General features: G+C 33.9%; 1 protein-coding gene across 1 annotated transcript; it reads right to left on the reverse strand.

Annotated features, from left to right (window-relative positions):
- Positions 1–6,640: 6,640 nt before the first annotated feature.
- On the reverse strand, positions 6,641–7,615 carry LOC137747360 (chaperone protein dnaJ 11, chloroplastic-like). The gene has a single exon (XM_068487458.1). The coding sequence runs from the start codon at positions 7,514–7,516 to the stop codon at positions 7,049–7,051; it is 468 nt and encodes a 155-aa protein (XP_068343559.1). The 5' UTR covers positions 7,517–7,615; the 3' UTR covers positions 6,641–7,048.
- Positions 7,616–12,124: the final 4,509 nt, after the last annotated feature.

Consider the following 12,124-nt stretch of genomic DNA (forward strand, 5'->3'; position numbering starts at 1 on the left):
AGGTATTTTTTTTTATTTACTAACCTCGTTAATATAAGACTAAAAATATCATAATATTTTCGAGTTTTTAAGGATATGTATAAGTAATGAATGAACACTAAATTAAACCCTTTGATGACATGTAATATTATTTGCAAATTTGGTCTAAAAAATTAGTCTACGCGTTACTCTTTGTTGAATATTAGACTTGAATTGGAACGGATATTTTAAAATAGCAACCCACATAACTACTAGCTAGTTAATAATTAACAGCCAAACAAAAATTTGTAAAAAAATTGAAAAAAATAAGCATTCACATAGCATTTCGAACTTAGGACCTCTCGTTAATTTTAAACAACAAAAACCATTGCTTATAATTTAACTTCTTGATCATTTAGCCAAATTTTATAAATTTATACTGTTATGAAAAGAAATTTGTAAAAATTGGAATGTAATTAAACATACATGGTATTTTGAACCTAAGACCTCCTCATTAATTTTAAACAACAAAACCACTAGTTCTAGTTAAATTTCTTTGTCACTAAACCAAATTTTATAAATTTCTACTCTTATAAAAACATATATAATATACCACCCTAATAATTTTGGTGCCCCCAATTTTTTTGGGCCCCGGACAATCGCCCTGCCCTCACTGGGCCTGGGTCGGGCCTGCCACCACTACAGCATCCTTGAGCCGCTTCACCGCCATGGTGCTCCAGTCGTTCAACATCACCTCGTACACCGCCCCCAGGCTCTTTTTTTCCGATATCTCCGCCAACGCCCACATCAAATCCTCTAGCTCAAGCGGCTGCCTTCAGTAAAAAAACACCAGCTTCCTTCTGTCGAAATTGAGAAAATATTGAATCTTTGCTGTAATGGAATCGAAGCTCGGCGACCTAGATGAAGCCAATTCAAATCTCGAAAGTTCAGAATGTCGATTGGGATTGGAAGCTGTGGTAGGGGTTCAAAAAGAGGTTGGAATCAAATTATATAAGAGTTTTGATGTGGCAGGAGATGGAGGATTGCGCTGGGAATGAAGTTTCAGGTTGGGGATTGGGTTTGGGGCGACAAGTTGGGAGCGAATGAGTGAGACGAGAGGGAGAGAGCCAGTGAGATGGCAAAGCAAGGAAGAGAACGATGCGAGAGGTGAGGGTAGGATCGGCATTTGAAAACTTTCATTGAAACATTACTGTTCACCCGAGTTTCTAAGATAAAAAGCTAGTTTTTGAAAGCAGCAAATAGTTGCTTCCACTTTTCAGCTGTTTCTCTAGCAATTTTGAAAATAAGTGCTTTGTTGCTAAGTTACCAAACATAATATTGAGCTCAACTTTTTTTCATCCTTACTTTTAAAAAAATTTAAGCAGTACCAAACTGATTCTTAGTCTAGTCTTACCCAAATAGCATGGAATATTTAGAAAATTGGAAGAACGTCAAGGTAATTGGTGGCATATATAAAGATATGGTTTCTATGGTTCTCTAGCTTCTAGTCGCTTTTAGATTCTTCTGTCTTTCTAAGTGGCATATCTATATTGTAGTTACAACTACAACGTGTCTCTGTGTGTGTATATATATTGTGGAATTAATTATAAAAGTGGGTGAGAGATAGGACGGGAGAGAGAAGAGCTTAAGTGTATGAGAACTGTATCATCACCCCTTGGCTTAGTGCTTTATACTAATTATGATTGGTTTTCTTGTAAGGTTTTCTTGCTTTAGGTCTTAGGTTCAGTTCTTGCCAATGACAAATTTGAACCACATTATTGCTAGCGAGGTTTAACTCACCATCTCCGCCTTAATGTAGATAATATCATTTGTTCAAAAAAGAATTTGGTCTCCAAATCCTATTGGAATTTTACTTTAAGTTCATACAATCACATTCCGAATTAATAATTCTATTAACAACAATATGGCTATTTGTATGTATGCGTGTGTGTGTATCTATCTATCTATCTATCTATCTATATCTATATCTCTATGGAAATTACTTAGTTTCACCATGTAAAACAAAACCAAATACAAGATTTCATACATTAGTTTTGTAATACAAGGGCTTAAATTTATGTAAATCTTCAAACACTGTCATGAATAATGATGTTTAATTAGAATTCATTTTGAAAAAATCATCGGAAATGAAATAGCAATGAATTGAAATCTACGTATTTATATGAATATTAGAGGAATTTACCTTTTACCTATCTTATCCTAACCATTATCCCGCTCTCCCAGTATTAAGCTAACTGCAAAAGAACATGATTTTTTTTTTTTTTTTTTTTTGGGTATGGATGAATGCTTTGGATCTGAAATGAATTGGTCATAAAAAATGGATCTTTGAGTAACAAGAAGTATTTTATATATGGCAAACAAATAAACGTCATACCTTATAGAACCTCAAAAGTCTGAAACCTCTTGCAACGAATTAGAGAAATAAAATATTTTCAACGCAAATTAGCAGGATATTAGTATAAGATTAATCAGTGATGCAAAGATTAATGTAATAAAGGCCATGCAGATCACTGTTTTCGACGTGCATAAATGATCAATAAAATTACTTATTACTTAGTCTGAAGATCCCGATACCGGAATACTAAGTTAGTCAATAGTTCTTTCCTAATTATTTCTAGAACTTCTTCTTGTAAGAAAAAAGGAAAATTGTTTCTAGAATTTTCGTATACATGTTTCTCTGGCGTTAGTCTAAATTACATATTTACCATCGAAGAATCAAGAATTCTTTGACGACTTTTTGACAAAGAAATAAGAAGAAGATGGAAGATCGTAGTGTATTTACTTTTCTACGTACATTCTTTATGTCATTTCTAACCAAAATGGTCAATATTCCAAACCAAATAAATTATATATTTTCCATCAAAGAAACAAGAATTGGGTTGTTATTATAATTTACGTTTTAAACTACTCAAATCATTGGTACTAAATTTTTCCAGAAGAAGAACCACATATGAAGCCTTTGGTCATTATATATGACTTCATGCCATACGCACGAAGCTGAGTAAAAGACTTTGATCCAGAAGTAATCTATATGTATGTGGGTCGGCAGGTTCTTGGAATCACTGTTAATTAAATCATATTTAAACAGATAGATTAAACTAATCAAGGTTTATTACCATATCTCCCTTCTTTTCTTTCGTTTATCTTCCAGTGGGTAAATGGTTGTTATCGCATACTTTTTTTTTTTGGTTTTTGCATACTCAGTGTGGCAATTGATTTTTTTTTTTTGTTTTTTTAATTTATTTGTTATGATATATTTAAAAAATAATAATCAACTTACCAATCCCCACAGTCCCGTGAGGGTTTTTATTGTGAATTTTTATTTATTTAATTTTTGAATTCTTAATAGGATAAGGACAATTTAAGTATTACGAAAATTTCACTCTTTTTACCTTTCCGCTCTATATATATATATATATAGGAATTTTGCTCTCCGACTCCAAGTAAGTGAAAAAGAAATGCATTCTGGGTTTGTATTATTCTAGCTTATTACCCATTGACACCTAGACGTTCCACAACAAAGAGGTCGAACATTGTTGTAGGAGATGGGGATTAAATGTAAAGAATTTTAACGAAAAGTTCCTGATACTGTTTATTTTAACGAAAAATTATATTTTTATACTAAAAAGTCAATCATGGTACTATTCACTTTACCATTTATTTTGTCTTTATCTTAAAACTTAAAGTTTTCAAACCATTTTCATTAGTTTTTCTTTAAATCTAACGGTAGGATGCCCATTGAACAATTGTCTCTTTCTATAGGGTGGTGCTATCTAGACATTTTTATCTTTCACACATTTTTCTCAATTTTTGGTCATCTGACTGAATGAATTAAAGAGAATCAAACAATAAAAATTAACAGGGTGTGTTTGAAAGGTTCCCTCAATTTTCGTTTATTAGATCGAATATATTGATGAGAGTTAATCGATATAAATTGTTTAAAATGTGTGAAAAGTAAAAAAGAATGTGAAGAGCGCAAAAGTTGTATATACTCACAGGGCTAGTTTACACCCATCTCCATCATACCTTCCGGTCCACCACCATTATCTACCAGTCTAGTCTAAAACCAAACTAGCATGGAATTTTTGGAAACAATAAGGTGTCCGGCCACCTAATTCCTAAGATATGGTTTCTATGGTTCTTCTAGTCTCTTTTAGATTTATTCATCTGAAGAACTTCTAAAGAGGCTCGAAATCTAGGAAGGAATGGAAAATTTGATTTATCTTAATCCTAACTATCGTCGTCACATAAGCTAACTCAAGAGATCGAACATCTTTATTTTGTATGGATGAACACTTCGAATATATGTTATGAATCTACACAAATTGGATCACTAATTTTTATTTATTTGTTAATCTGTCATCTACGGGTGATCTCTCCATCATTAGGGCCTTAATTAATTATAAATTATTGCAAATTAATCAGTGTGCGGGTGTCTTAAGTTCAAATATAATTAATTAAAAAAAAAATTTTAAGACAATCAAATTTTAGTCTTACCTTATAAGAAAAAACCTGAAGAGGTTTGAAGACATCAATTTGGACTAAGCATCATACAGAAATAAAATATTTCCAGCGCCAATTAGCAAGGGGTATTAGTATAAAATTTATGTAAAGTTTTAAGTAATGCACTCCCAGATCAACGTTTTCAACGTGCATAAATGATTGATGAATGTGACCTCACACACCAAATGGTGGTGAACATATTCAAAAACCAATTTTCAATTTGCTTAAGCTTAATCATTAGTCAATCACTTTAATATTCTGCTTATTTATAAACTCAATATACCAAATTAAAATTATACATAATCGCTCGGAATGTGAATTTAGGGGCAGAATATAACAGGAACTATAACAGATACATGAACCAAGTATATAGATATTTCTTAATTGTAAGAATAAGGTTGAGAATTAGACAGAAAAATGACTTTGAGGCACATTAATACGTTTTCCTTAAAGTGATATTTGCCCCCACTCTAATATGAGTTTGCTAACGGGTCTAAAGCAAATCACTTACAAGATACAACAAAATTTGGAATTTTAGTTTAGCAAGAACTGAAATTCCCTTAAAATCTTCTAAAAGGAAACTGTATGATTTTGATGGAGAGAAAGAGGATAAGAAAATATTGTTTGAAGAATTGTATATATGATTATGCAGCCAACATAGGCTATATATAGTTTATATGGTGCCCGTTGAACTTAGTTCAAAGTGTGTCACTTCCTTCAACTGAAAGTGTATGAAGATCAAATAGATCTTTCCAGCATCCTTTCATTTCTACCGAATGGATGAAAGCTTGCTGCCTTTTCATATATGTGCCTTAGAGAAAAAGGCGTAACCTTCTGATTGAATGATCCAAGGGACATATCCCTTGGTGTGCTTCTTCAATCCAAGAGATACGGCAATTTAATTGCCAGTCTCATTTTCTATACACGCAACCATATATATATATATATATATGTGTGTGTGTGTGTGTGTGTGTGTGTGTGTATGTATATGTATATGTATATGTATATGTATATATATTTATTTATTTATATATACATTTATATATATTTATGAAATACACAACATTAATTCGGAATTTTATCAATGATAAAAATAATAAGTACTTTCAGCAACTAATCAGTAATCCGAAACAATTTCATCCTACATTTGTAGGTCTCGTTATAACTCATATATTAGAACGCTAAAAGTAAAAATGTTATATACATGTCAAACAGTGATTTGTCACAATATGAATAAAAAACCAGGTGTATCATGAAAAAAGAAAGTAATAATTTTGCTTGGTAAAACTAGAAAATGTTCAGATCTCTAATTTCGTTCTCATCTTAGCCCTTATACAAAAGATTGGCCATGTATACTTGTTTAATGCACTCGGACATCTTATGGCTCGTTTGAAAGTATTTTTAAAATAACCGAAAACGTTTTTGGTGAATTAATTTTGAACCTCCTAAAAAGTTTTCATGTTCGATTCTCCATTCATTTTTTACCAAATGAAAATTTTAAATCATTTATGACCGCACGATGTATGATGAATAACTAAAATGTGAAGATTCATAGAATTTCTACAGTTGGATTCGGATAGGATCCAAATCCCTCAATTACATGGCAGATTCCACTTTCAACATTTTCACCTTTTCACTTTTTCTTAGGGTTCTTAACTTGTAATGGCCGACAACCAATTTGTAACATTTTTCAATGATCGCCGACTTCCATATATCATAATATCCAATCTTCCTTCCGTCCAAAAACAAAGGCTATGCGAAGATTGCGGTACCGGTGATGAAAGCAAATATATATTAGCCGATAGACAAACATTTTAGGAGAATAGAATTCTTATTAAAATGAAATGGTAACGTCAATTCTTAGATTGTAAGAATTTCAAGCTTATAGAAAACTTGCTGATTTTTGTTGGATTAGGTTAACGAATCTTACGTCGATTCCTTCCTGGATTAGGTTTCCAAAATAAGCATGTCAGTGAAGTTGTCGAACTTCGCCATTGATTCCAAAAAAGAATGATGGTGATATGTTGAGTCTATAATTAGACTTCAAAAGTAGACGTATTTTTATTCGCCTACTCCAATCCTAAAAAATCATGATCCCACAAGTACCGTATCCCCAATCACAATCTAGATTTCATAATTTAACATTACGAACAAACACTTGAAAACTTATCATCAATACCAATAGTAATATAAAATTGATTACCCATCAAAATACTGAGCTCCAATGTCTACATGTAAATTACTATCTATATACTGTACTTACGGTCTATATTAATCCAAAATAAAAACATAACTTTATGTCGCCCCCCTAATTATGCAACATAATTATAGTAATTATCGAACACTAAACAAGATTTTCAACCTTTGACTTTTCCCAATTTTTGGCGCTACTTCTTCTTTTCTTGTTTTAGTGCCCGACAGACAGCCAGCGACATCATCCCGATCAATATAATCAACGGCTCTGGTTGCACTATGTCACCTTTCGTATATTTACAAAATCACCGGTAATCTCGCGGATTAGTTGCTTTAATTTCGGAATCGTTCCATCACCAGGCGAGTCAACTCACTACCAGCACTGATCGGTCTCCCAGTTCCGGCGAGTGTAGTACCCTGAATATCCCGACGCCGAAGCCAACGGGCGGCTACGCCGCATAAATTGCCGGTCGTAATCGGCGCGCTTTTGGGGATCTGATAGCGTGGAGTAGGCAGCGTGAATCTTCATGAACTCGTCGGCCGACGTGTCCTTGCGCTCGATCGCCGCCACGTCCGGGTGGCAAACCCGAACCAATTTTCGGTACGCCGATTTGATCTCCTGACACGTGGCGACGGCCGGTATGCCGAGGATTTCGTACAGCGAGGTCATGGTTTGAGGGCGGAGATACGACGGCGTCTCGGCCTCAGCAGAAGCGTAAGCGGAGCCGGAGGCGAAGGCGCGAATCGGCTGAAATCGTACACGTGTCGACGTTTTTGGAGAGGCTGTGGCGGAGAGAATCGGAGCGGTGAGGAATGCGGTGGAGAATGAAGAAGAAAGCATGATACGGGGCGTTTTGGTATGCAGTTGTGGAATTTGACTGAGGAGAGAGGGAGGGGAGGTGGGAGTGGTTTGGCTTTATATGTTGAAGGAGTTTGAGGGTGTTTGGATGCGGATATAGGTTGGGCCAGACCGGAGTTATAACTAGGTTTAAATATGGTGTTTGGTTAATGCTTATCCAGTTTGGCTGGGATTGATGCTGACTTGTCAAACATAATTATCCTATTTTTATTTTATTTTTTGGAAACTGATTTTTATTTTATTTTTGGTGGTCATAAATTGATAATAACCTGGAGTGGATGAGTTGTATTGATCATTTGGTGTCCTTCCTTAAATTAGCTGATTGGCCCTTTTGCTTTGCTTTTTTTTTTTTTTTTTTCCCATTTGATAAGGCTGCCTTGGCAATCTTTGTAATTTAACTCTTATCTACTGATGTGATTGTGTTTCATTATAAAACTCGAACTAAATTAGATTTGTTATAAATTTCATTTATTTATGTCCAATATTGTAATGTCACGTGTCTTATTATTTGGTGATGCAGTACAAGTGTAGAGGGCTACAAACGTATGCCCTCGAAAAATTAAGTTTGCTTGAGTCCATCAGATTTTGAGAGAAAATCTAAAAGTATAAACAACTTAAATAAGTTTGGGGAAGCTCATGGGTCTTGGGAATTAAAAACAACATTAATCCAACGCAAAGAGAAAGTTCAAATTGTATTACAAAGTTTATAATGCTAATTTGAAAGCTGATATCGAAATGACGTGCTCTTTTCGGAAAGGTTTATGGGCCCAGATGGAGCTTGGACTTCAAATTTATAAATTTCCGTTGCATATTTTTGTTTTTCTTTGGTCAATTTCATCTTTAATCTATTCGGCCATTTATTCAATATCATTTGGTCGTCACAAAAGACTTTGAAATTTCTTTTGTAAATATAAATTCATTATTGAGATCGATCTCGACTAAGCTTGTTTATTATAGTGTTAGCTTCTGTCTTAGTCAACTAAACCTAATTAGTCACATAACTAATAGTTACCTGGTGCAGAAACAGATTAATTATTTATGGAAAAACAAAGGGATGTAGAAAAAGATACCTAAAACATGCAAAGAAGCAAAGTATCTATTTAGAAAAGCAAACCTAAACTGACCTTCCATGAGTTTTAAATTAAGAAGTTTTAAATTTTCTACTTCTCTCACTTTTCCTCCCTCTATATTGTCTCAATCTGTCCACTATCCCTATAAAATGTTTTCTAATTGAAGTAAACTCTTATTAACCTCTTCCCTCTAAACTTTCAAAGTTTAATAACAACATATATCATTATTTATACATTAGAGGCAAGATTCTAAAAGGTATTGGATGCTAGTCGGGCGGCAAGCAGGAGTTTGGCGTATAATGAGTGTTCGTTCAAGTACTCAACAAGTCTCTTTCAATTTATTGAAAATGTAAAATGCAAAATGAAAGTTATCTATTTTCTGTCTAAATAAAAGTAGCGATCTAGGCATACTAGGTGGGTTTGGCAGGTGCCTAGGTAAGTCTAGGTGCTCTTACTTAATTGTTAAACGCTTAAAAATTAATTAAGGCAATGACCAACTGTCTAACGCTTAAGTGGAGCCTGTGCGAGATTCGAGAAAATCAAACCCTAATTCTATCGTATCCCATTAGCTTTTAAGCAGAGGCCATCAAGTAGAGGTTGTAAGGGGAATCCTTTTATTCTTTCTCTTTAATGATCCCAACAATATGTAATGTTGATAATTTGGGTGAAATTGCCAGAGTGAGGGGATCACTCATGCCTCATGGCTTCTAGAACCAACAGAAAATGGATATATAAAATGCACCAACCAAAAGAAACAAAAACTAGACAATGGAAAGTAATGGTGGTTGCATCTTATGTGTGTCCTCCAAACCAAAGCACAAGAAATACTATAAAAGTACATGGAATAAAGGCTCATTATCTCTTTCCTACCTACTATAAACAAAATATCCTCCCCAATATGGGTTGAGATTAATTCTGGATCTTTGTGTTTGTAGCACAACGACCAAGAGATTCAAACTGTTCAAGTTTTTGAATTTTTGTAAAGTGGGCCAATAAAATAGACTAATAAGGGGCGTAGAATTAAAATTGAGCAGTCCAAATTTTTTGGTCTTTGTGTTCCGAACATAGAGATCCGGAAGTATTAAAGACGTTTTCTTCTAGACAACATTTTGACAAAAATAAAAGATAAAAATCTTTTGGACAAAATAATTTCAGTGAATGGTGTACTCACGGGTCCTCACTTCTCATTATAAGTGTTGCCCTTACAATTGGGTCATAATTCAATGCATATGGGTAATGCTCAAGAGACCAAATTTACAAACGAAATAATGTGTCACTAATAGAAAATAAGCACGTTAATCAACACTTAAGTAATAATTCAATCATCAACTACCATGCTATTTGGTTTGCAAATTTGGTCTCCCTAACATTATCCTAATTGAAAATTAAGGTTTGACACACAATGGAGTTAAATTTAGTTAGATATATTAATTATATTTTTAATACAAGCATTATTATACACTAATAACGGAAAAAAAAAAAGATTTTAAACCCGAAGCACGAGAATTAAAGAGAAAAACTTTAATGACCAGTGTTACTCGCCACTCACTCGCATATATTAGCTGTAAGTGAGTGGCAAAAACAAAACCATAGAATAATGGATAAGTGCTAGCTGCAATCAACAAATTAAGAGGTCAAATCCATTTGCAAATGGCTTCGAGTATTTCGGCCAACATTGTATCTAGAACCTTTCATGTAGATTTACTAGTGTAGGAAAAGGACCCAACGAGTAAGTGGATGTCATTTATAACCACTATTTTATCATGCAGATCTTTTAGCTAGTTGCCTCAGGAGCTCCTCCCACCCCATGTAAATTTCAAAGGTAATAAAAAGTCTACTTGGATATATATTGATGTGAATTTTGGTAGCTTTTTGTGCTAGGAAGAGCCACTTGACCAAATTGTCGGTTGTTTTGCTTGTCTCGAGCTTGAGGTTTACATGCATAAACCCTAAAATATCTATGTCAAAAGTCCAAGGGCCAAGTGCACGGTATCCAAAAAAGAGTATAATGACCCTTTCCCTGAATTGTGGATAAAGTTGTGTACAACTGGTTGCGATGAGGAACTGAATACAGTGTGATTTACATAACAAAAATGTTAAGCTGACGTTTTAAATCAATTATTTGATGTTATGTGAAAAACTTAAACATGTAACACTGTGTTATTTGCTTGAGATACCACGAGAGTGTTCTGATGAATGTTGAGTCATTTTCATTGAATATGAGACATTGATATATTCAACGATTTCGCCGGATTATCACACATATGATACAACAAACCAATAACAAAGTTACACGCTAAATCAACTCAACACGAGTCACATGTCCTCCTTTGCTTTCATTTGAAAATAAATAGGAAAAAGTTTAAGCTGTCACGTGAATTATGGCCCTCGCTTCACTTTATCCTTTGAACTTTCTTGCTTGCGTAAACTTTCAATCATGCCAGTGTCACATCTCCCAACACTCACCCACACGCACTCCCTTCGTTAATTCTGCCAATTATTAGGGGCCCAAAACCAAACCAAAGCTTCGAAGAGTAAAGTGGAACAATGTGCAAAATCTAGATTGCTAAAAAAATCTAGATTGCCAAAAGTAATTTTTTTTTTTTACATAAATAATAGTTTGATACTATATAAAAACAATGATTAAAAAAAAATAATAATAAAAATGACTTGGAAACTTTGAGTTTTAACGATAAGAACAAAATAATAAGTAAAGTGAATAATACCATGATTGACTTTTTAGTGTAAAAATATGATTTTTCGTTAAAGTGAGCAGTACCGGGAGTTTTTCATTAAAGTTTTATTAAAAAAGAACTAAACTTATGGGTGTTGCACTTGCCCATTTTTAATGTAAAAATTTGTTTTTTCGTTAAAGTGAACAGTATCGGAAGTTTTACGTTAAAGTTCCATTAAAAAAAACTAAACTTATGGGTGTTGCACCTGTCCATGGGGCCTAGACCTTAATTAGATCTTAATTAAATCAATAATTAAATCAACATGATGGACAAACTGAGTACCTAAAATTTTTAAGGTCCAATTAAATTAAGATTGAGTTGCTTATTACCCTATCCAATTATCCAATTATCCAATAATATTTCTGCTTCTCCTGATAACTCCAAAACCTTGAAAGTTCAAGCCAATTTGGGCACGGTCCTAATCCCTATCCCTAATGCCATCATTTGAGAAGGACATCATTACTTCTTGTGGCCAGAAAAAACCTTATCATTCAACTTTTGCATGCCCTTAGAATTTAGTCCTGTGATCCTTGACAGTGATCTAAGACATATCTTTGGGCTTTAGGGTTTGAATTGTCATATCATTATCTTCTAGGGTCGTCTGTAACCATAATTTGTTATCGATCACGATCATTGGACTGTTGATTTCCCCCCCCCCCCCCCCCCCCAAAATCAATTTTTGTTGGAGGAAGTTTAATAATTTTTATTGTATGGGGGTTGCAACGATTCGTTCGTGATGTTGATTTTGACGTTTAATACGCGTCTTGAGTCTAGTGAAATTTTTC

Source organism: Pyrus communis, chromosome 10 (genome assembly GCF_963583255.1).
Source record: "Pyrus communis chromosome 10, drPyrComm1.1, whole genome shotgun sequence".
In the NCBI taxonomy this organism is placed as follows: Eukaryota; Viridiplantae; Streptophyta; class Magnoliopsida; order Rosales; family Rosaceae; genus Pyrus; species Pyrus communis.